General features: G+C 38.0%; 2 protein-coding genes across 5 annotated transcripts in view; both read right to left on the bottom strand.

Moving 5' to 3' along the window:
- Window positions 1-11426, bottom strand: part of phlpp2 (PH domain and leucine rich repeat protein phosphatase 2) — a 90478-nt gene extending 79052 nt beyond the window's left edge. Inside the window, exons 1-2 of the mRNA XM_055212943.2 lie at window positions 11083-11426; window positions 6612-6889 (exon numbers count right to left, since the gene is read on the bottom strand). Coding sequence (XP_055068918.2) covers window positions 6612-6889; window positions 11083-11256 — 452 coding nt within the window. The 5' untranslated portion in view covers window positions 11257-11426. The remainder of the gene's footprint in view (window positions 1-6611; window positions 6890-11082) is intronic.
- A 7447-nt stretch (window positions 11427-18873) lies between these two features.
- ap1g1 (adaptor related protein complex 1 subunit gamma 1) overlaps window positions 18874-24397 on the bottom strand; it is a 30908-nt gene continuing 25384 nt past the window's right edge. For 3 of the 4 annotated variants that reach the window (XM_073859375.1, XM_073859377.1, XM_073859376.1), the window contains exons 22-23: window positions 23737-23835; window positions 18874-21117 (exon numbers count right to left, since the gene is read on the bottom strand). In XM_073859375.1, the coding sequence (XP_073715476.1) occupies window positions 21016-21117; window positions 23737-23835 (201 nt within the window). In that variant the 3' untranslated portion in view covers window positions 18874-21015. The remainder of the gene's footprint in view (window positions 21118-23736; window positions 23836-24397) is intronic. The other variant, XM_073859378.1, reaches the window with a different exon arrangement.

Below are 24397 nucleotides of genomic sequence, written 5' to 3'. Positions count from 1 at the left end.
GCTCATAACATCCGACAATACTCACTTAACAATCAGTCTGCCGGACTGACACGACAATCTTTTTGTGACGTGAAAGCATCTTGCGTTTTATTAAAACCGTCCGACCTTATAATCATCAATCTTGCACTTCACCTGATTAAATCCTCATCTCATTCCAGCATCCTAATCCTGTTAGCGGCTCCTCGAAGCAGATAGGCCTGCGAACACTGCAATCCATGAAGCACGACCCAGACCTACATGTTAGTACGCAGAGCCGTCAGGTGCCCTCATGTTAAGCCAGCGCAAGGGTTGGTGGCCTCGCTCCTCGAATCAGCTTCAACGAACTGAGCTTTTATAGCTTTGCTCATGCAGAGCGTAGCTGACAAAGATGCTTTTGGGATTTAACGGCTTCTCGCGTCTTACCTGAATTGAAATAAACAAGAGAGACACGCGGGCAACACCATGCACAAATATCACCAATGTCCATGTGAGCTGCACTAATGTGCCAACTCCTCAGAGCTTATTCAGCTTAGATGCCTGGCTTTGCCACGGCTCAGGGCTGGACTACTTCCTGCAAAATAATGTGATTTCAGCCATCTCGGCTGCAGCGCAGTCATTCCCAGAAGGGCAGAGAGAGGGGAAAGCATGACTTGCTTCTCTTTTGTTGGTAGGCACACCTTTGAAATCACCACAGACACGTCAGGCGATGGATGCTAGATTGAAAAGAGCATTTTATGCAAAAACACACACATAGAGGAGGAACACAGATTGCTCACACTTAGTCCTGTCGCGATTATGACTGTATCGACTTATCGAACGAAAGGTGAACATGACGTCGGTAGTTTTTTGAGAGGCGATATATTAGCGGAGAGAGATATTAGCTACTCAAGTTACAACCTGGCATCTCTGACGTGAGGAGAGAAATTTAACATAAAGAGCTGGTGTCATGAGCAATTCGGTCCCCCCTGGCAATTCTGCCCCCTTAGGACCCCCGCGTGATTCCATTGGCTGAAAAAACTCATGGGTAATTTTCTTAGCGCCTTATTACAATTCCTACAAAATCGCTTTATGATTTATGTAGTTAGAACGTTGTTAAAATTACAATCGATGTCTTTTAAATTATATGTTTCATATAGTAGTATATAAATGAGTCTATAGGTGGGAGATCTACACATTGCTTGTGTCATTTAGATATTTTATACTGTATCCTTTCCACTTTTTACTGTGTAAAGTTAACAAATTACTTATACAAAACATGATTACTACATAGTTGAATCACACATTAAAATTATAATTTATAAGCCATGATTACTACACTTTTACTATAAAAAATACATTCCGTAAGGTATGTTAATAATTTACAAAAATAAAAGTATTGTTTTTGTAAAGCAGATGATGACACAACAGTACTGACGTGTCTGCAACATGAATATTAGTTTATTATATTATTTTTTTGTTAACTTTTATTTTTAAAAAACTTGTATGCTTCTATTTTGTACAACGTAATTAGCTTGCTAGACCGCTAATGCAGACGAGTGCTGCGTCCGAAAACTCAAGGAAGTGACTCGTTGCCTCGCTGCCTCATGAGGAAATGACTTCGGAGGCATGAAGGCAGCTCAGAGAAAGACTTTCGGACGCACTTCAAAGGCACCGTGTTTGAAATCTAAACAAAGAGCGCCTTTGTGATAACTAATCACATATTTGAAAACTACAATACTAATTTCTCGCTAGAAATGCAATTAAAATGTGAAAAGTGAAAATCTACCTTCATTTACACTAAATTTGTGCTCCAGTCGCTTCCTTGGCCGGCATTTTATTTTTTCGAACTTGACAGGCTCGACCAATCACATTCTTATTGTAAGCCCATGCATAGGTATCTTAGGAGACAGGAAGTAAACCTAACATTGAATTCGGACATGTCTTGATGCCTGCCTTGGAAAGCTGCCGCAGAAAGCAGCAATTTAGAGTTTTCGGACGCAGCCGAGATATCGCAATGACAATTTTTTGAACAGACATTAGTGGTAGGTACCAATCGGGGTCATAGGGGAGACCGAATTGCCAGGGGCTACCGAATTGCTCTTGACAGCGGCATGTCTACTCTGTTCAAAAACTGAGGCAATGAAAAGAGCTATACAAATTAAAAGTCATCTGAACATAATCATAACATCTAGTGTTTAAGTCTGAAGGGGATCGCACACCGGCCGCGCAGCTCGGCGCCGCGCAGCGCCGCGTCGCGTCGCGCCTAGGAGAACTCGGAGGTATTGTAAACCGGAAGTGCACATTAAATAGCGCGAGCTTCGTCAGATAACGTCTATTTCAAAATGTAAAATATACGTTAGCAGCCAATGTTACTTGTTAATGATTTGGGACACATATGATGTTATGTAATGTTAAACTGTGTGAGTGGCGCTGTGTGGCGCGACAGGGATTAGAACAACTTCCTGAGTCACAGCTGGGCGGCGCGGACAGGCGCCATCTGGCGGCGCCGGTGTGCGTACACTCATAGAAAACAATGTGTTACATTTTTTTAGAACGGCGCGGCGCTGCGCGGCGCTGAGCTGCGCGGCCGGTGTGCGATCCCCTTGAGGTGTAGCCATTATAAACGTGACTGCGCATAATCGGGCATACTCGTCACAGATGCGATCAGAGTAACACACGTCTAAAGCAATTAACCCTGTGAAGCTGGGATTTACACTGAACAATCACTATTAGCTGTTTAAAATTGAAATGCATATTTTATAATATTAATGTATGTTTTAAATATTTAGAATATTTTTCTTACATTCCAATTATATATTAATATTTCATATTTGATATTTTTTAGCTTAATATTCTTAAAAATCAAAGTTGTGTTTTTAGAAAGGATGTTCTTGCATTATTATACTATTTTATTGTCAATTATAATCAGTTACATAAAATGGTCTTTAAAAGACAATACTATCGACTATCGACATTATTTCTGGGGCAATTAACCGACATATGAAAAGTAGCTATTGTGACAGCCCTACTTCCTTTATTACAAGTGTTTTTTCAACGTGCGTTCCAAAAGTTGAAGTACAGTTGTGTTCAAAATTATTCAACCCCCCAATGCTGTTAAGGGTTTTAGGGAATTTAGTGTACATTTGTAATTGTATTCAGAATGAAATCCTACAATGACTTCTTAAAGAACCATATGCAACTAAAATGACATCAATTGGTTTTGTAATATAGTAGTAAATGTTTCTTTTGTGAATTCTTCATTGAAGATCCTTAAAGAACTACCACTCTGAAGAACAGAGGTTCATTGAAGTGTTTTCAATCAGGTATTGAAAACACCTATGGATGTCAGGGAACAGCAATAAAGCCTAATAAGCACCAATTAGGCAGCTTTAAAATGACTGTGATACTCAACTCCTTCTAAACATTTACTGGTGTGGTTACAAACATGGTGAAGTCAAAAGAATGGTCCAGGAAGACAAGAGAAGAGGTGATTAATCTTCACAGGAAGGGCAATGGCTATAAGAAGATTGCAAAGATGTTAAACATACCAAGAGACACCATAGGAAGCATCATTCGCAAATTCAAGGCAAAGGGCACTGTTGAAACGCTTCCTGGTCGTGGAAAAAAATGCTAACTGCGACTGCTGTGCGCTATCTGAAGCGTAGAGTGGAAAAAAGTCCCCGTGTGACTGCTGAGGAACTGAGAAAAGATTTGTCAGATGTGGGTACTGAAGTTTCTGCTCAGACAATACGGCGCACCCTGCGTACTGAAGGCCTCCATGCCAGAACTCCCAGGCGCACCCCCTTGCTGTCTCCAAAGAATAAGAAGAGTCGACTGCAGTATACCAAAAGTCATGTGGACAAACCACAGAAGTTTTGGGATAGTGTTCTGTGGACTGATGAAACAAAATTAGAACTGTTTGGGCCCATGGATCAACGCTATGTTTGGAGGAGGAAAAACAAGGCCTATGAAGAAAAGAACACCTTGCCTACTGTGAAGCATGGTGGGGGGTCAATCATGCTTTGGGGCTGTTTTGCTTCTGCAGGTACAGGGAAACTTCAGCGTGTGCAAGGTACCATGAATTCTCTTCAGTACCAGGAGATATTGGATGACAATGTGTTGCAGTCCGTCACAAACCTGAGGCTTGCGAGACGTTGGACCTTTCAACAGGACAATGATCCCAAGCATACCTCCAAATCCACTAGAGCATGGTTGCAGAAAAAAGGCTGGAACATTTTGAAGTGGCCATCGCAGTCACCAGACTTAAATCCGATTGAGAACCTCTGGTGGGACTTAAAGAAAGCAGTTGCAGTGCGCAAGCCTAAGAATGTGACTGAACTGGAGGCTTTTGCCCATGATGAATGGGCGAAGATACCCGTAGATCGCTGCAAGACACTTGTGTCAAGCTATGCTTCACGTTTAAAAGCTGTTTTAACTGTAAAAGGATGTTGTACTAAGTACTAAGATTGAATGTCACTTGGGGGTTGAATAAAACTGAAAATGATGTGAGCACAGAAAAGACATTTGTGGTTATTTCATTATAAATGTTATGTTATATTTGTCTGACCTACACATGCCTCTTTGATGTAATTGTAAGCAGGATGACTGAATGATCAAAATCAATGTCAAACCGGCCAAAACAATCAATTTCAGTTGGGGTTGAATAATTTTGAACACAACTGTATTTCAACTGGCTGCGGCTATTTGAGCGCGCTTGCCACGCATCTACATTCAAAATAACGTATTTGCGCGCGCAAAAGACGTGAAATGTGAACCGCCCCTAATGCCCCATGCAGACTGCCAACGACTAGCAATAATAGCAAAGCGATGCAATCTTATTCATTTCAATGGAAGCTTGGCGACTTTGGGTGACACAATCGAAAGTGACCGTTGGCGACTGGATGGGTGTGTCCAGCGATGCGAGAAAGTTAAAGGTCACATTTTTTCTGATCCCATTTGTTAAACTCTAGTTAGTGTGTAATGTTGTTATATTGGCATAAATAATAGCTGTAAAATGATAAAGCTCAAAGTTCACTGCCAGGTGATATATTTTCTTTAGCAGAATTCGCCTTTCAAAGCCTACAGCAAACGGCCGGTTTGGACTACAACCCTCTACTTCCTGCTTTAATGACGTCACTAGAACAGTTTTTTGACTAAACTCCGCCCACAGGAATACATCAGTTGCCAGCTAAGCTTACCGCAAGCTAAGCTGCTATCGAATCAAAACACACTAAACAAGCTACACAATCAGAACTCATTACGTATTTCAGAAGGAGGGACTTCATAGCCCGTTTTGAAGACAGTGACAACAGCGCTATACAGATAATTAAATTGTGTCAAAAATACTGCGTTTTTTCACACAGGAAACACGAACACGCTATATTGCACACCTTAAACGCAATCATAGCTTCAAAAACACTGGGAAGATGGAGCCGATGGTGTAGTGGGCAACGCTCCGATATGTAGTGCTTTCGTGTAAAAAAAATAAAATGGCAGCAACAAAAAAACAGGAAAAACGGGACCTTTAATTTTATGCAAATGATAAGCGATTTGCAGGAGCGACTACCAATGGGAGCGAAGCACTGAACTTCACGTTATCCTTCTCTCTTCAGTTACTGGAGTGGATGGTACTCATTTGTTTATGACAATCGGATTTATAAACGCCTCATTGAAAAAAATGGGCGATACACCGGGAGAAAGTTTCTGGTGGTCTAAACGAGTAGTAAGTCAGTAGGGTCATTTCAATATCATACAAAATTTCAATATTCATCTTCTTGAAATGGGGTTTTTCATCCATATCTGCATCCAGCAAACCCACTGCCACAAGTGATCAAAGTTTAGCCATCTTTCTCTTAAAGGCGGAGTGCATGATTTTTGAAAAACACTTTGGAAAAGGGAGTTGGCCCGAGTGCAAACACACACTTGTAGCCAAAATAAAACGTAGCGCTTTTCTAAGCGGATTTAAAAGAGGAACTATATTTTATGGCGTAATAGCACTTTTGGGAGTACTTCAACTCGCCTGAAAAGTCCGCTCCCCTTCTCCCTCTCATAATGGGAGAGGGAGGGTGTTACTGCGCCGAGTCGAAGTACTCCCATAAGTGCTATTACGCCAAACAATATAGTTCCTCTTTTAAATCCGCTTAGAAAAGCGCTACGTTTTATTTTGTACCACCAAACTTGCTCGTATAACTACTCGTCTTAAATAGGAAAAACGTTGATGTGTTTGTTCACTTCTAACTTTATCTCTGTTTGATACCATTGAATGAATGGGGCTAAGCTAAATGCTATCGAAGTGTCGCAGCGTGCCCCAGCGCCCACGTGCACGCACACAGACGACAGAGGGATGTATCAACAATTCCTAGTTAAGGTAATAACATAGTTCAATATCGAAAATGAGTAGACTATTCCTTTAAAGTACTCTCTGAAATGTTACGCTGCAGCAGTTGAAACGGTTTGACGAACACAATTTTCTTTCTTCTATTAGTCTATTTCTAATTAAAAGAGGAAATTGTTTTAAATACTTAATTATCTTTAGTTTACGTAACAACCTTGTAAAAATTATTTGCATTTTGATAGTCAGACCCAGGTTGTTTTAAAGCAATAGTTCACAAAATAAAATAATTTTATGCCATTATTTTGTGTGTGTGTGGTACCTGATGAGGTCTCCGTGCAGCTGGAGATAAAGACCCTGAATATCTCTCTGAGCACACAGCTCCTCCACGGTGGTGTTGGTGGAGCAGAGCACCAGCTTCAGGTCCGGCTGGGCGGTAGAGGAGGTCTGGGGTCCCGACGATGGAAGCTGGGGCTCCGAGGCCCCATAGAGACACACGCAGCCTCGCTGAGCATCACCTTTCAGCCAGTCCCGCTCGCGAGAGCCAAACCGCGTCTTCCGGGTCACGCAACCTCTACTCCCGTTGCGCTTCATGTTACGCTGGGGACGAGAATCTGGATTAGATGCTGCTTCATCGCTGTATGCAATAAATAGACATAATTCGTGTACTGTAGCCAGATGATCTTCTATTTATGAGGTATTTGAAGGCCAAAGGAGTAATAGGAAGCCGTGTCTTGGCATCCACAAGCTGGTGAGTGTTTGCCACCCCACCCAGTAACACCAGGCTTTGTTTTGGGTTACACCAAACGGCAGCAGCCCAAATGTTTACCAGAGGGCACAAACGCCCTGGAGAGAAGTGCGAATCGGGTCACTTTTGAGACGACATGAAGTCAGCCTGGTGAAACTGTTTCCTTTTTTTAATGTGAAATAAGTTGGCACAGCAGATTACTAGGCTATTTTATTCAAAGTGGCATAAAGCATTGTTACTTTAATCATTACTGAATTAACATTACTAACCCACATCATAATCACAGGCTTCAATGTGATAACATATCAAAACAATCTTTACACTCCTCTACGACTATTTAGGTAATGCAGCAATAATGATGATTCTAAAAGATAATCATATCTAAAGATCATCTCTGACTCAGCATTAGTTACCTTTCTAATCACACGCTCCACCAAACAATAAGAAACACTTCTACAGTAACACTCCTCTATGTCCCTGTTGATTTACATTATGATTCAAAACAACAGTACTGACCTTTAAAACACTGATAAGCATTATTAAAATCATCACATTGAATATGAATGTTAAGAGAGTACTGTGCCTTAGATATCCTAACTGCAAGCAAACAGTAAATCTAATTTTAGTCAGAAACCCCATAGTAAGCTCACCAAGGTAACTCTGCATACAGGAGGGGGATGCAACTGACATTTATTTTCTGTTTTGATTATGTAGCGAAATGCCTAAGGACAAATTTCAGGCAAATTTCCTTTAGGAGTGTTATGTGAGGTTTATTGTGACGGTAACATCATGGGCATCACCACCACACACACAGATTAAACGGTTGCAGAAGTTACAGTATAACAATACTGTAACCATTGTTATGCATCTATTAAAGGTGCCAAAGAATGCAATGAAATAATATGTTATTGTTTTCTGATATAGAAGGTATGTGGCTTTATTAAGTGCAAACATTTTCCAGAGACAATTTTACATGTCCATTTACAACCCTGGGATTTGCTTTTAGAATCAAATGGTCTATTATTACCTTATTTGGATGGTCATGAATAATAAATGTTGAGCTCTGCTCTGATTGGCTGTTTCACAGAGCAGCTCCTTTCAGTAGCTCTGTGTGCGTGTAAACAGACCTAATGTTTGAGTAGTGCTGGGCGATAATTCGATAACGATAATTTTACTGTTATAAATTTTCCCAATAAAACTATAAGGACAGTTCCATAAGTGATCGGTAATGTTTGCGCATTGTGCGTAATGTTGCGCATGCACTTCCGGATGCGGCACGTGCTCTAGGTTTTCAATCACAGAGTCAGTTTGACTTGAAGGAGTGGAAGATGAGGCAAGTTATTCATTTATTAGTAGAGCCCTATGATTTTCACGATGCTGGACAGAAACACGGAATCCAAATACATGGAAACATTTTCCGTTTGTATAATGTTGGACGCGCAAACAGGGTTCATCAAAGCCCGAAACACAGCAGACAAAATAAGTACCGTATACTGTACTTTCTTTCAGCGTCCGACTTGCACGAGCACATGTCCGCACAGCTTTTGCGCTCCCACAGCAACATAACGCTCTTGACATCCGTTTATCAACGTGTATAGCTCGTATATGTATAACACATGCATGATCACTGAACTAAGTTTTCTTTCTTGTTTAAGTGAACATAAACAGCTGGATGAAACTTAAAGCAGTCGTCTTGGGTCTTAAAGTTACAGTAGCCTGCTGCTTTCTGTGTCAGAAATGTGTTGATTTCATAACAAATATATTTACATTTAATACAGATGCCTGAATATTAAAACAAGATTTAAGTATTTGTATTTGTCATGTTCTGAATAAAAAGTAGTTTAAAACCATTATTATCCGTCTGGTTTTTACAATTTTCATTCAGGAGCATAAATCTGCCTCTACATTTTTAAAGACATGAATAAAGATTTGATATTTATCATGAAAATTATCGATATCGACTGATATGGAAAACTTTTTCTTGATCATTTTTTTGGCCATATCGCCCAGCCCTATATTTGAGCCTGTTTTTGAATTGTTTAGAGATTGTTAATGGACGTTTCTGAGCGGAAGTCGGTGTTTTTTAGTATGGACCAGCAAAACTGTAACGTCAATAGTAGAACTTCATCCTGAACTCTAGCATATAGCATTAACTCTTTCCCGGCATTGACGGGTTAACTCGTCAATTAAGAGAAAACGTTTCCCTGCCAACGGCGAGTTTTTCCGGCAATCCGTATTTCCGTTATTTTCCACCAGGTGACGCTTTTAGCCAACTTATAAAACCTGAAAGTATTAAAAAATTTATTTTTCTTTTTTTTTTAAGAAACCTACCCATATTTAAGAGGTGATAAAAGGAAAACAAATAAGGGTAGGATTAAAAAAAATGTGTTGTTGTTGTTTGAAAGCAGAGGGTCTGTTCTTTCATTTGATATATTGTATATTTATATATTTAAATATGAACATTTTTCAGAAGGCATTAAATTATTTTGTGAAAATCATAAAAAATGCTGCCGCTGGCTGGCAACTTTTTAAAAAACGCTGGCGGAAAAAGAGTTAACTAGCATATAGCACTAACTGAGCAGTCACTTTGTTTTTAGAATTGTAACAGCATTGTAATAAATGTAATGTTTGGGGTGTACATCACGACTGTAACGTCACAGCAGGTGTTATGTTGAGATTAGCTTGTTTTCCAATGAACAAATGCACAAGGTTTGCATAAGAACGAGGAAACAAGTGTTTGAAACTCACGATATGTCATTATGTACAGAAATCTTATTATTCATCTATGCCTATGTAAATACAGTTTTCCATTCTATGGCACCTTTAAAACAACTAACATCTACATTTTGAAGCCCGGGAATTTTGGAAATATCCAAGTTAAACCTAAGGAAATTATTTGTTAACTTTGGGTAATTTATACAAATTGTATCACACACAAACATTAGCTTTCTCAATATCCGACTTTTCTTCATTTATGTGCCGCATATCCCATATATTCCTGTGTAATTATTTTCATGGAAAGTTTCCAAAATGCCCAGAAATGTACACATAAATAATAATAAATATCCAGAAGAAGATTCTGATTCGAAACCTATACTATCCGTACCAAAGCAACAATAAAAAAATTTAATGGTTTCTTTTACACATACTTGCATGACCCATATCAGCCAATAAAACCATTACAACCACTGGGCCTTATTCCAGTAGGATTTAATGGTGTTTTATTAGTTCCCATCAATCAGATAACATCCCACCAACATAACCCAACACATTACCAGTAAAGACCCACAGAGACCATTATAGTTTTCATTAAAACCAATACAAGTCCCATCACAAGCATCACATCCATTCAAATTTAACTGAAGGCACTGTTTATTTCAGCAGGGATCAGTGACTATCTTATAATGAGCTGCCTACCTAGCAGCATTTTGAGAGTCACTTGAGTTCACCCAAATGCCCTGAGCTCAGATGACTCGAAAATGCCCAAAAATGCTGCCTGTTAAGGTAGATAGTTCATGTTTTGAGACACATCAAGCCATAAGAAGGGTTGTGTATATATAAATAAATCAGATGTTTACCATTTAAACCATTCCGAAATTCCTTGAAGTGCGCTTTGGACCTTATTCCCGTAAGATTAGGTTCTCATCAACCAGATAACATCCCACCAATAGAACCCAACACATTACCAGTAGAGGCTTTAATGAGACCATTATAGTTTTCATTATAACCAATACAATTCCCATTATAACCATTAAACCATTACAATCTCTTTAATGGATTCTCTCATAATGACCAGACTAAACAGCATTTTGGGGAATCATGCGGAGTCACCTCAGTTGACACAAACGCACTGAGCTCACGTGAAAGTACCCTACGTAGACAGCTCACTAGGTTCATTAGTAGGTTTTGAAACACAAGCAGCGTATGAGAAGTGTTTCTTTCATACAAATAATAATTGCTGTTGCATTTCACGGAATCACGCGTAGTACTTTGGCCCTGCTCCTTATCGGCAACATTTCAAACACGGATATGCTGGCTCCGATACCTTTAAAACGCGTATTCCTGTCGCTGTCCGGGCTGTCGGTGCAAGGGCTCGATCTGATCCCGCTTCACGGAGCGCCGGGTTTAGCGTCGCGCGGCCGTCCTCCACATCAGCTGCGTTTTGACGCTCCGCGTCGGCACTCTGGAGCGAGCGCGCCGTGTTTTTCTCGTCCTTCATCGCGCCTACATTTGATGTCTTTCAGCACAAAAATCCAGCCGTACGACAGCAACGGTCGACCGATACATTCCTGTACATGAGGCGGTAGAAAAAGCCCATCCTGATCTGACGAGAAGCCATCATGAGACTGAAGCGCACGGCTGTCAAATAAACTCAATCAATAAACATTAGGTAGGCGGGGCTAGTTATTATTCATAGAGCAACGCCCATTTCTGTATTTCCGGTTGAGAATTATTCATGAAGCAGGTGTTTTGGAAGGGATTTTAAATCTCCATCTAAGTCTTCCATTTATTTCTTAAATTCTAATCTTATATTCCTTACATATGTGCACAATAATAATACAAATACCGAATTTTTATTACATTTTTTTTAATATTTGATTCAAATTTAATGATATAGTGACTACATTTATTTAACTTTTTATATTACTGTTGAATATAAATGTTTTACCTGTTAATGCTTCTATTTATGTCATTCTGCAATAATAAAAAAATCATGTTAAAGTTGTAGATATTGCCAGAGATATATTGTATTTCATTTTTTTAACATTAGATAAAGTTATCCCATCGATTTAAAAAATAATAATAATTTAGGTTTTGGATTGAGCAATAAAAATACAGTTTTAAAATACAAGTTACACAAGCATTAAGCTATTAATTTAAGCTTGCTGTATGTTCCTGCAAAATAAAGCAATAAGCCCCAAGAAGCAGTGGGTTACCAGTGCATTTTATAACAGCTAAGGGGCGTTTTTTTTCAGTTATCACCTCTCAAATTTTCAGCTAAAAGCGGAGATAAATTCATTTTTGTGAAGAACTTTTGTAAGAGATCAGATTCAGAACCATCAAAACTTAAAGGAGCAGTATGTAAGAAATGTATATCAATTAATCATAAAATGGCCCTGATATGTCACTAGACATTAAGAAATTATTTTCATTTCAAATACTTATATCACTGAAAAAAGTGGTCCGGCCAGAATATTGTCATTTAAAAAGTAGAGTTGCAGCCCTCAACTGATGTTTATGTTGTCATGTTGTGTATTGGCCACCAGTTGTGTGATTGCAGTACCAGTTTTAGCCACAAGTTTTGTGATTGCAGTACCAGTTTTGGCCACAATCCTACATACTGTTCCTTTAAGTTACACGTCATGCTAAATCCACCACAACGCTGTTGTGTCGAGTAAATGCGTCAGTGTTTAAGTTGGGTAAGATTGCCATCTAGTGGATAATAGCGGAAATATCAATTTAAGACAAAAACAACCCGGAGAACGTTTTCTCTTTATTGACGAAATGACTCAACAATATTTATTGACATTTATCTGGATATCGCCATAATTGTGCAAATGTAGAAAAATTAAAATATGATTAAAGACTGTGGTGTTTATTTTCATAAATCAGTACGCAGCAACAGTGGCGCAGAACGCGTTTCAACCAATCAGGATGAAGAACCAGAACGAGCCGTTTTATAAAATAGTGTAGTATATAGAATTATCCATGATAAAATAACATTAGTTAAACCAAAATTTCTTTTGATTTCTTTTTTTATGGTGACTAAAATGATGGATAACACAATGGTTCAATGGTTGGCACTGCTGCTTCCCAGTTAGAGGGTTCCTGGGTTGTGACTGGCCAAATTAGGGAGACTTTCTATGGAGTTTGGAAGTTGTCCCTGTGTTAGCGTGTGTCCTTCTGGTACACCAGTTTTCCCCACAGTCTAAAAACATGCAGATGAGGTAAATTGGAGTCACAAACTTGCCCTTAGGTGTGTGCATGTGAGTGTGTATATGTGCCCATGGCCCAAAAAAAGACTCCAACCCTCCAATGAGCATGCATAGGATAAGCTGGTTTGGAAAATTCATTTATTTTGGAATTTAAAATAAATAGATAGATAAAGGGACTGAAATTATTTGATAAAATAAATATTTTAGTGCTACTACTTTGGTGCTTTAATTGTTAGTCTCTAACTGTGACTTTGTACATTTTGCATTTGTTTGATGATAACTAAAATGTCAAAGTAAAACAAAACATGTTTTATTTTATAATGAATTGGTGAAACAGTCATGTATTTAAGGGTTAAAAGAGAATAGGGTCAGAAATTGTATCGTTTTTTTTTTTCAGAGTCTTACAGTCTTATCAAGAATGGTAGACCTCTGTCACCTTTACTGGAGTGATCAGCCCTTCTTATGCAATATGTTTTCAACAGTGGTTAAAATTTAAACACAACATAAATATTGTTATACACCATAAATCAGTTATAGGCTATTGAAGGGTGTATGTGTAGTCATATCAAAACGTGACTGCTTTATCAAAGTTAAGTGTAATCATAGTTTAACCTAGTTCAAAACAGTAAACAGTTAAGATATAGTTCTTTCCAGTTAGCTAAAACCTACAGAGCCGTCCTTCCTTACGTAGGCAGATTGTGGTAGAAACAATGGTACATTTGTGTAAAGTATAACATTTTACATATATTTTTTTTAATTATATGAAGACATGACCATGACATAGTACAGTAACTGATAAAAACGTCTTTATCCTATCTGTGCAGCTATAGGTTGATGGGCAAAATAGATAGTTTCACTCTAATGTAACAACTCATGTCATCTGTGATAACAATGAATCCAACTCCCATATAATCAGACATACAAACATCTACAAAAAAGCCCACAGTAATTGTTTACCAGAATAAGAATATGAATTTAATTCAGCCCACATGTCTAGACATTAGGGAATAGGGTGTGATTTAACATGTGACCCTGGGACCATAAGATCTGTCATTAGTTGCATGGGTATATTTGTAGTAATACAGCCAACATAACATTGTATGGGTCAAAATTATAGATTTTTTTATGGCAAAAATCATTAGGATATTAAGTAAAGATCATGTTCCATGAAGATATTTTGTAATTTTTTTACCGTAAATGTATCAAAAATGTATTTATCATAATATTTATTTCTAAGGACTTTATAAGGACAAATTTAAAGGCAATTTTCTCTATATTCATATTTTTTGCATGCTCAGATTCCAGATTTTAGTTGTACTAGTTGTACTAGTTGAACTAGTTGTATCTCGGCCAAATATTATCCTATCCTACAAAGCATACATCAATAGAAATCTTATTTATCAGCTTTCAGATGATGTATTAATCTTAAAGGAATATTCCATTCTCTTAAAAGAAAAATCCAGATAATTTACTCATCATCATGTCATCCAAAATGTTGATGTCTTTCTTTGTTCAGTCAAGAAGAAATTATGTTTTTTGAGGAAAACATTGGAGGATTTTTCTCATTTTAATGGACTTTAATAGAGCCCAATTTAATTTAATACTTATTGTATTAAATTTGCAAATTTGCGGACCATTGCAAACAATAAACTGACACAAAGACATTAATTAGTATCAGTTGACACACAACAACGTAGGAACGGTCCTCTTTCAAGACATTTGTAAACACTGGGGCGGAGTTTCGCGTTTGTCCTCTGTGACCTCTTGACGTCATGACGTATTGCGTGGGGTCACGCTGGCACATCACGATCGGATCTAGACGAGAAGTTGTGCTTTAAAAGTGGATATTATTTATTTTTCTTGTCAAAAATGACAATCGTTTCGCTAGATAAGACCCTTATGCCTCGTTTGGGATCGTTTATAGTCCTTTGAAAAGCTGTTGAAAAAAACTGTTAAGTGCGTTAAGTATTAAATGTTGGGCTCTATCAAAGTCCATTAAAATGAGAAAAATCCCGCAATGCCCTCCTCAAAAAACATAATTTCCCCTCGACCGAACAAAGACATCAACATTTTGGATGACATGGTGGTGAGTAAATTATCTGGATTTTTCTTTTAAGAAAATTGAATATTCCTTTAATTTCAGGGTCACACATAATAAACTCGTTTGTGTTCTAGAATTGGACTGTGATCTTTTCCTGTTGCAGTTTCAAAGTTCGGACACTAGAGGGTGGTGCTAGTCCACCGGATCCACTAGAATACAGCTCTTAAATTGGTTACAAATTAGATGATTCACATATATTTTCAGTTACAAGAGGGATTATATAATTGCAGGACATTTGGTTTTACGGTTTTTCAAATGGTTAGTTTTTTATTATTTTAATAATTTGGTCGTTGATATTTGGTGTCATTGATCACAAGATGTTACAGGCCATAACAATATAATATTTTCTGTAAAAAGTGTATTATATAGCTATAAATCATGATCTCCTGTTGTCTGAAGTAGTAGTGTCAATTCTGTCACCGTCATTACCAAGGTAGAGTAACAGTGTTGACAGCATATGTGTGCGTGAGAGAGAGAGAGCGAGCGCGAGAGCGAGAGAGATTTTTTGTGTATGCCAGTTCTGTTACATACTATCAACATTGTTACTCTACCGTGGTAACAGTAACATCACTGACTAATTTGGATAACAGAAAATCATGATTTTCGAGTATTAAAGGCACTTTTTACAGAAAATACTATTGCTATGGTCAGTGTTGGGGGTAACGCATTACAAGTAACGTGCATTACGTAATAATATAACTTTTCTGAAATAAAGAGTGAAGTAACACATTACTTTTTAAATGTACAAATTAATATTTGAGTTACTTTTTCAAAAAAGTAATAGTTACTTTTTAAGTTTAATTAATTCGATTAAAAAAAATTATGTACTGAATTAAACTAAACGTAGTCACATTATGAACTCTATATGCGTACGCCTGTGAGGGAACAGTTTGAGTCAGAAACTGAGATGGCAGGCCAGAGCTCGACATTTTTGTGATGAAAAATGCAATTTCTGAATGCAGAACTTTTCAGTCATAAAAACACCTGCAAGGCGTGAAAGAGATCAAGCCTCAGCCAAGAAAAAGTAACACAAAAGTAACTGAAAAGTAACAGAAGCATTACTTTCCACGAAAATAATCTAAATAACGCAATTAGTTATTTTTTGGGAGTAACTAAATATTCTAATGCATTACTTTTAAAAGTAACTTTTCCCCAACACTGGCTATGGCCTATTGAATCGATTCATGACAAAATAATAACCAATTAAACACTTTGGATACGAAATGCACCTGTAACTATATAACCATTCACAAACTACATAACATAATATACGTAAGGAATAATTGACGACGGGTAGTTGAATTATAAGAAAATAATGCACACCAAGGCGTCGTGCCATTACACCGCAAGTGCACATTATTTTTAAATAATTCAAAGGACCGGAATAAATGATTCCTCTTATACCACGGTTACCACAAACATCACTCTGGTGCCAATTTTTTTTAAGACATTTGACAAGTTAGGTGTGCGGTTTACAGAAAAATAATCAACACCCATTGAACATTTCTCAGCCAATCAGAATAAAGCATTCAACAGACCCGTGGTATAACAGACAATAATCAAGTTTACTTTTTATTTCTTTTGATCATTTTCTTCAACCCAAAGACCATACACAGCATACGTCTAAAATATCCCATGTTGATAGGTTATTTTCATCCGTTATGAATTATATTTAGTCCAACACTCGTTCCTTGGGGATATGGGGCTGTGATTAAGTTCAACATGTCAAACCCATTGGGGGAAATGTCTGCAGTCCTCTCTCTCCAGCTGCACGAGTTTAGATGTTGTTGAATAGCAAGTTTAAAACTGATCTGAAGAGGGGTACAGTATAGATACACTTCACAAAAAAAAACAATATTTTACAGATTACAAAGGGATTTTGATGGAGATCATCCAAGCATTTCAGAATCCATCGAGTCAAATGATTACAAACTGAGTTTGAAAAGTCTGTTCATGTACTGCAAGGTACTGTGGAACAGTGATTAGTTTTATTCGTCTGCTTGCATTATGTAAGTGTACATATGTAATAGTATATTTACATGGCTTGATGCGACTGAAAAATTGTTGAAATTCACTAAGACATGGCAACCCATTTCCAAGTAGCTGTTTGCGCTTTTTATACGCAAACATCTTTGCCTGACAACGTGGTGTAAAAAGCAGTAGATTAAAAAGTTTTGAAAGATGTCTCTCAATATGCCGTGTCAAAACGTAACTTTAACATTGTTATAAACCAAAGGCTACTGTTTAAAGTACCACCCCGATATTACATTTAAAACACTGAATAAAATTCATGTTTCTCAAACCCATATGATAATTTATTTTATTTTAAATGAGTAAAGAGAATATTAAGTCTGTTTTAAAGTAGATTCATGACTCAAAACCACATGACAGATCAGCAAAGGTGACTTGAAAGCATACTGGTGTTAGTAAAACAGTTTTCTTACAAGTGTTTGAAGTCAATGAAAAGTCAGAGAATTGTTTCTAAACACATTATAAATGTATCGCTGAAACAGATTACAAAAACTATGTGGTACTGAATTGTAAAGTTACACGCTAAACCCCCACATTTCTTTGTTCGGGGTTAAAAAGTTGGCCCCGCCAGTAAAACGATCACGTGAATCCATTAAAAATATAACAGCGAGAGAGAAACGGTTGTGGCTAGAGGGGATACAGCAGCCAGCTACGTCCAAATCAATTTTGGGATAACAACAGCGGTTCTGGCTAGATAGGATACAGCTACGGTCTAAATCACATGAAATGTTGGGTTAGGATGAAAACATCGCGAGATTTCACGAGATTGTGGCCGTGGCTGATCCCCTTCTAGCCCATAGATATGTATATAAAGGCTAGATGGCTCAAGGCGGAGTCCCTAACGGCATCACCTGGCGGCCATCCTACGACAGGGCGCTCGCTCACTCGTAGCATTGAGTTTAATGGTGCAGGTACTTTTAAATGACCATAACTTGCTCAATTTTCTACCGATTTTCAAACGGTTTGGGTTTTTACAAACGTTATTAACGTGGCTATAATTCTGGATGCTTTAACATGTTTCATGAATTTATTTTTTATTTTTAGTATAGGTATGCAGTGTCATAGGTACATCTTAGACTTTTATAACAAACCAAACCGTTTGAAAATCGGCAAAAAATTAAGCAAGCTATGGTCATTTAAAAGTACCTGCATCATTAAAACTCAATGCTACGACTGCGAGCGCCCTGTCGTAAGATGGCCGCCAAAATGCGGAAGTTGCACTCAATTGGCCTGCAGCGCGGACGATCCATCTAGCCTTTATATACATATCTATGTTCTAGCCCATAACCCAGCGAGACGGCAGCGTTCCCTCGAGTGGGCGTGACATAAGCCGGAAGCGGACACGCCTCCACTGTTTGAGTGCCTGTTTTTTGAGATTTTTATTTGATTTACTTGGCACTTTTTTAATGATTCAAATTGGTCTTTGTGGTTAATAACACATTTTTCTGTGGTGTGACAAACTGAGAACACATTTAATATCAAACTTTAATGATTTGTCATTGAAGCTTTCCTTAGCAATAATGTATAAAAATCAACATGAAGTGATCTGATGATACTTTAATTCCAGAGATATGTTAACATGAGGAAAGCTGCAGGCCACCACATTAAAAATGACAAAGCTCTTTTGAAAAACTGATCACGTGACTGCAATCCACCACCCGACTATTTGAAAAGTAAATATAAGATCACATGCACACTTGCACAGCAAACAATGTCTATTGCATTTGAGATCTCTCTGTGTAAAATTACAGCCCCTAACTAAACGTCATAGGTCTTCAAATGGGACTTTTATTTGATTTGATCTTTTTGATGCGTTTTACAATTATATACAATATACAGGCAGCACATAGTACATTTCTTTCCAATAAACAATCAAACAGGTACGTTGTTAAATTAGACTATTTTCTGAGGGAGAGCTTTGAACATTATACACTGTGCAGAACTGGAAGGAAGTTTCGAAGAATGCCGGCTAAAAAAAAGGGGATGAAAAGAAACAGGTGATGCATCTTAAAAGCCCTCGGTATGTACAGACAAAAGCCAAGAAAGCTTCATCGTTGCAACAAAAGACATAGAAGCTAATAGAAGGAAATCATTGTTCTCCATATACATAACATTGCTAAAAATATTTCCCACAGCCAAATAACATCTCTTGATTTGGTCACCAAACTTCAGTGTGGCATAGCCAATGCAATTACACAAAGTGATAAAGGTTAAAATGAAGAGCGAGAGTGTACGGACACCAAGGTTTCCCACTGAGAGCATTTGATGAAACAGTCATGGGGCTCTTCCGAGCGGACAGACAAAAAAGAAAGTGAGGTATTTTTTAGGTTAATGTTACTAAATGACTTTGGAAGCTGCAAAAGGAGACCCACACGTACACAAAGACTAACACACATCGACAATATGCACTTAAGATGCCCTCTCAAGTGAAATGACCGCAAAACAAAAAAAGGTCCTCTACTTTTCAGAAATCTTCCTTTGAGGATAACTGCTCGTCTTCGGAGGCATCTAAGGGTTTTCTTTAAACCAGCTGACAAAAGGCACATTGCTTTAAATCAGGCAATAATTCTGTACTTCAAATCACTGCAGAAAAAAACTTTAGTCAAAAAGAAAAAAAAGTCCATTCAGTGCATAAACTACATTCATGAAGGCCTTATTTTCATAGTCTATATATATATACAGCATCTATGCTGACCATTACATTGGTGGGCCTGTATGTGTGTTAATTTAGTAAGAAATCAATTTAAAATTTTAATCACACCGCGACTACCATTTTAACAGGTTGCGATTTTTATGTATGCTAATTATTATATGTATTATTATTATTATTTTATCAACAATACAAGAACACACTATCCGTGATGAGTAGAGACTAAATAAAAAAACAATGCCAAATTAACGGTTTGGGAAAATCTGTCTAGCGTAGATGATGCAAAACTATATTTTATATAACTTAAACAGCACAGTAACAAGCAACATCCTCCCTCAGGACTTCACATAGTTGACCTCAAATGGAGGTGCTTCAGAAAAAAAACATTGTCAATTACATTTATAAGCAGTCCTGCTTAAAACAATAATTCAAAAAGTTGCCTATTCATGATTCATGTGCACTTCTGGACATATCAGTTATTGTACATGACCCGGATATTATCGTATGAAATATGGTATAGTCACGACATATCTTTTATCTGAAGCATTCATCTGGTATACTTTATTACAGGACATTAGATCAGTAGAGAGACAACCTTTTAGGAAAATTAAGAAATGCCATATACAATGACAATTTAAGGCGCCATCACAACCCACTTTACACTCTTGATTCTGAAATGCCTAAGGTGCGAATGTTCAGACTTTGCAATTCATTCAGAGTTCAATCATTTTTTCCTTAAAATACACCAAGCCCATTAACAAGATTAAAAACATGGGGAAAAAACATCAAACAAAAGACAAATCAAACGATTGCTCATACCAAACAGCTCCGTTCTATAGTGGCCACCGATGATGTTTCCACGTATGGACTCTTGGGCGGCACGGTGAGGTGACTGATTTGTGGGAGTGCACTTTATATTAAGAGTATGAGTGAGTGCGCACGATGCTAAGTGCAGGTGTGAGTACGGACATGTTGCACTAACCCCAAACGAGAGAGGAAAAACAGACGGGCGAAAAAAGTAAAAAGATATGTATTCAGAGATTTGTGATTTTGCTTCATCATTGTCGCTGTAATCATCATCATCATCATAGTCTTCATACCATCAGCACTTGACTGGGTCAGGAAGATTCCACTGCTTCCCATGCAACCCCAGGGCAGCAATCAGTGGTGATGTCATGGGAATCATTTGGGAATGGGGAGGGGCCATCTTTCCCATAGTTCCCTTGCTGGGGGTCTTTATGATAGAGAGGGGTAGCAAAATCACTGCCAGGACTGAGGGGGGAAATTGTTGACCTCTGCCAGGTCTTGAACAGGAGAGCCTTTGTGAGTGTACGTCAGCTTGATCCGCATTCGCAACTGTTGCTGCAACAGAAGGGGAAGTGTCAAGCATATGCAAAATCCACATATTCAAATGTATTCAACATAAATGTTTAACAAAACCATTGAGATGTGGCATTTCTTTGTAGAAAGGTTTGTATAAAGATGTACCATATTTTTCGGTCTATAAGCTGCGTTTTTTTTTCATAACTTGGCTGGTGCTGCTTCTTATAGTCAGGTGTGCCTTGTAAGTCAGTATGAATTAATTTTGACATTTATGAGGCAAGAGACAACATTATCGTCTACAGCCACGAGAGTCCGCCATATGCTGCTTCTGTATGTAATTCAATGGATTCTGTAATGTGAAATGACGAGTATGCGAACTTCATGCTATTTGGCTTGTTCGGTTAGTTTAGCCTATTTAACATTCCAGGCAAGTTCTGTATGCTATGGTTTATCATTTAAATAACTGATAATATTAGTTTTAACGTACAGACATCTATTCAGCCTGCTGTTCTGTGCTATTGTTTAGTTGAATAACTTGCCTTTCCAGATTAAATGTCTGTTCTTCAGCTTGGATTTTGTGAAATAATTTTCTAAATAAACGCGATATATAAGTCACAGTGGACTATACATGTTATTTCGTCTTAATGACGCATTTTGGAATGATGCGGCTTATATTCCGGCGCGGTTTATAGTCCGGAAAGTACGGTAATATAAGTCTCAGGTGTGCCTAAAATGTGTATGTGAAGTTTCAGCTCAAAATACCCCACAGATCATTTGTTATAACATGTTCAAAACACACCTATTTGGGTGAGAGCAAAAAATACACGGTTTTTATGTTTGAACCTCCAAATGCAAATAAGCTACAGCTCCTCATTCTCTTACCAACGGACAGCGAGCGCTTTTGGTTAAAAATAGACAGACAATAATTTCTTTAGCGGTTACAATGTGCTAACAATTTAGAAAAGCTTTTGTGAAAAATTAATCAATCAGTCAGTGGCCGTGGGCGGGGATTTGTTTGTGTGATGTCACATTAACAACAGAATCAAAACAGCATGTCTAATAAGACTGCTTTGATTTAATGGGGTTTAAAAAAGAAGGAGAAGGTGGATTTTTTTCATTGTAGGGTTATCTTCACACATTGGCAACACACATTTATGTCCAAAAGTGGATTTTGTATAATATGTGTCCGTTAATATTTAAACATGACTTATAATAGCTGAAACTGTTAGAGGTCCTTTCATTAAAGATAGGGATGCTCCGATCAGGATTTTTGCAGCCGATATAGAGTACCGATTTGTTTTCGTGATCGGCCGATACCAGTGTCCGATACAGATTCTTCAAGCTGATATGCAATCTCTTTAAAGGTGACATAGAATGATTGAACGGGGTATTTATCCTTGTTCTGTGATGTGACATGTAGACAATTTTTTTTTCTTTGGGTCTGTAATGCCTTAGAAGCTTCCTTAAAACCTCTCTCAGATAGCTCTATTAGGGTGGGTGATTTTAAACAAGTGGTTTTGCACCTATTTGGCTCCCCCTACTGGCTTAACTTGCAATCTCATTACTGATTGGCTGACTTTGCTGCCACTCAAAAAATGTATCCAATTATTTTAAAGTGGAGGGCCAGTGAGATGCCTGTGATGTCATAAGCATCAGTTTTTCAGATTGGGCTGTTTTTTGGCTGACATTTCTAAAAGAGGAATTTCTATGAGACTGAGATGTTTAGCATGTCTAGCACTTTTTGTATGTTCTTGAATGCGGGTAGACTACCATTATTCAACAAAGACAATGTAAAATGGTGTTTCATTCTCTGTCCCCTTTAATGACTATAACTGTTAACATTTTTTCTAGATAAAGTAATACCACAAATGTTGCCTTTGTTATATTACTTGCAGTAATTAGGTATATTATTGTTTTAATAGAGAATCAAATAAATTAGCACATCAAATATTTCTTCTGCAAAGAGAAATTTTGCATTTAGGAAGGCTTTTGTTTGTTAAAAGTAATGAAAATAAAACACTTCAGTATTTACTGTATTAATTAAATATAAACGCATTCATATTAAGTACAACCGTTTTTCAGTGAAAAGCAGAGAGGGATTTTATTGAGAGATAAATTAGGTTACTGTAGCTTTAAGACAAGAGAGAGATCGCTCTGTTCATGTGCACTGATGACAGGCAGCTGTGTGTGCACGCGTCGGGTGTATGCGGACAAGAGCAGCTGTGAAAAAATGTAAGTTTAAACTATCAAAACTGTAAAACGCATGCAAATAATAAACTCACACCATGATTGGTGAAATACAATTGTTCGCGATAGATGTGTGTTGTATACGCTGTTTGATGGGGATGTGAATGCGTGTCGTGCTGTTAGGACCAGAGTGCGTCCTCTTAGAAAATACACATATCGCAAAGAGGGAAATGTCGCACATGAGCAACGGGATATAAAAATGCTCGCACTGCGTACAGATGGTCTCTAATTGCAACCGCATTCAGAAGCCCACAGAAGTAAACAGAAAGATCGGTTCCAATATCGGCAAATTTAGAGAGTACCGATCGAGTCACTTAAAGCCATTATCGGTTGATCGATCGGAGCATCCCTAATTAAAGATCTACTTTAACAAGAAAAGGAGCCTGGCCTGTGCCCACAGTGATCTCTTACCTTCTGTGGGTTAAGAACCCGGATGACTTGTGTGACACTTCCCTGGTTGAGTGCTGGAACTACATTACTGCTGGGGGAAAGAAGCTGCAGCTGGAATGTCTGGGAAAAAGCATTTAAATTAGATTTGGTCATACCCCCGTGACACCTTAACGCATTAACCATGTTAATCCAACATTCTGATTCCTTAAAGGAATAGTCTACTCATTTTCAATATTAAAGTATGTTGTTGCCTTGGCTGGGAAGAGTTGATGCATCCCTCTGTCGTCTGGGTGCGTGCACGTGGGCGCTGGTGCGCGCTGCTGCACTTCGATGGCATTTGGCTTGGCCCCGTTCGTTCAATGGTACCATTCAGAGATAAAGTTAGAAGTGACCAAACACATCAACGTTTTTCCTATTTAAGACGAGTAGTTATACGAAAAAGTTTGGTGGTACAAAATAAAACGTAGCGCTTTTCTAAGCGGATTTAAAAGAGGAACTATATTGTATGGCGTAATAGCACTTTTGGGAGTACTTCAACTCGCCTGAAAAATCCGCTCCCCTTCTCCCTCTCATAATGGGAGAGGGAGAGTGTTACTGCCCCGAGTCGAGGTACTCCCAAAAGTGCTATGAGGCCATTAAATATAGTTCCTCTTTTAAATCCGCTTAGAAAAGCCCTACGTTT

Source organism: Misgurnus anguillicaudatus, chromosome 21 (genome assembly GCF_027580225.2).
Source record: "Misgurnus anguillicaudatus chromosome 21, ASM2758022v2, whole genome shotgun sequence".
Taxonomy (NCBI): Eukaryota; Metazoa; Chordata; class Actinopteri; order Cypriniformes; family Cobitidae; genus Misgurnus; species Misgurnus anguillicaudatus.
The sequence above is the reverse complement of the archived record's forward strand: the minus strand, read 5'-3'. Positions and strand labels throughout refer to the sequence as shown.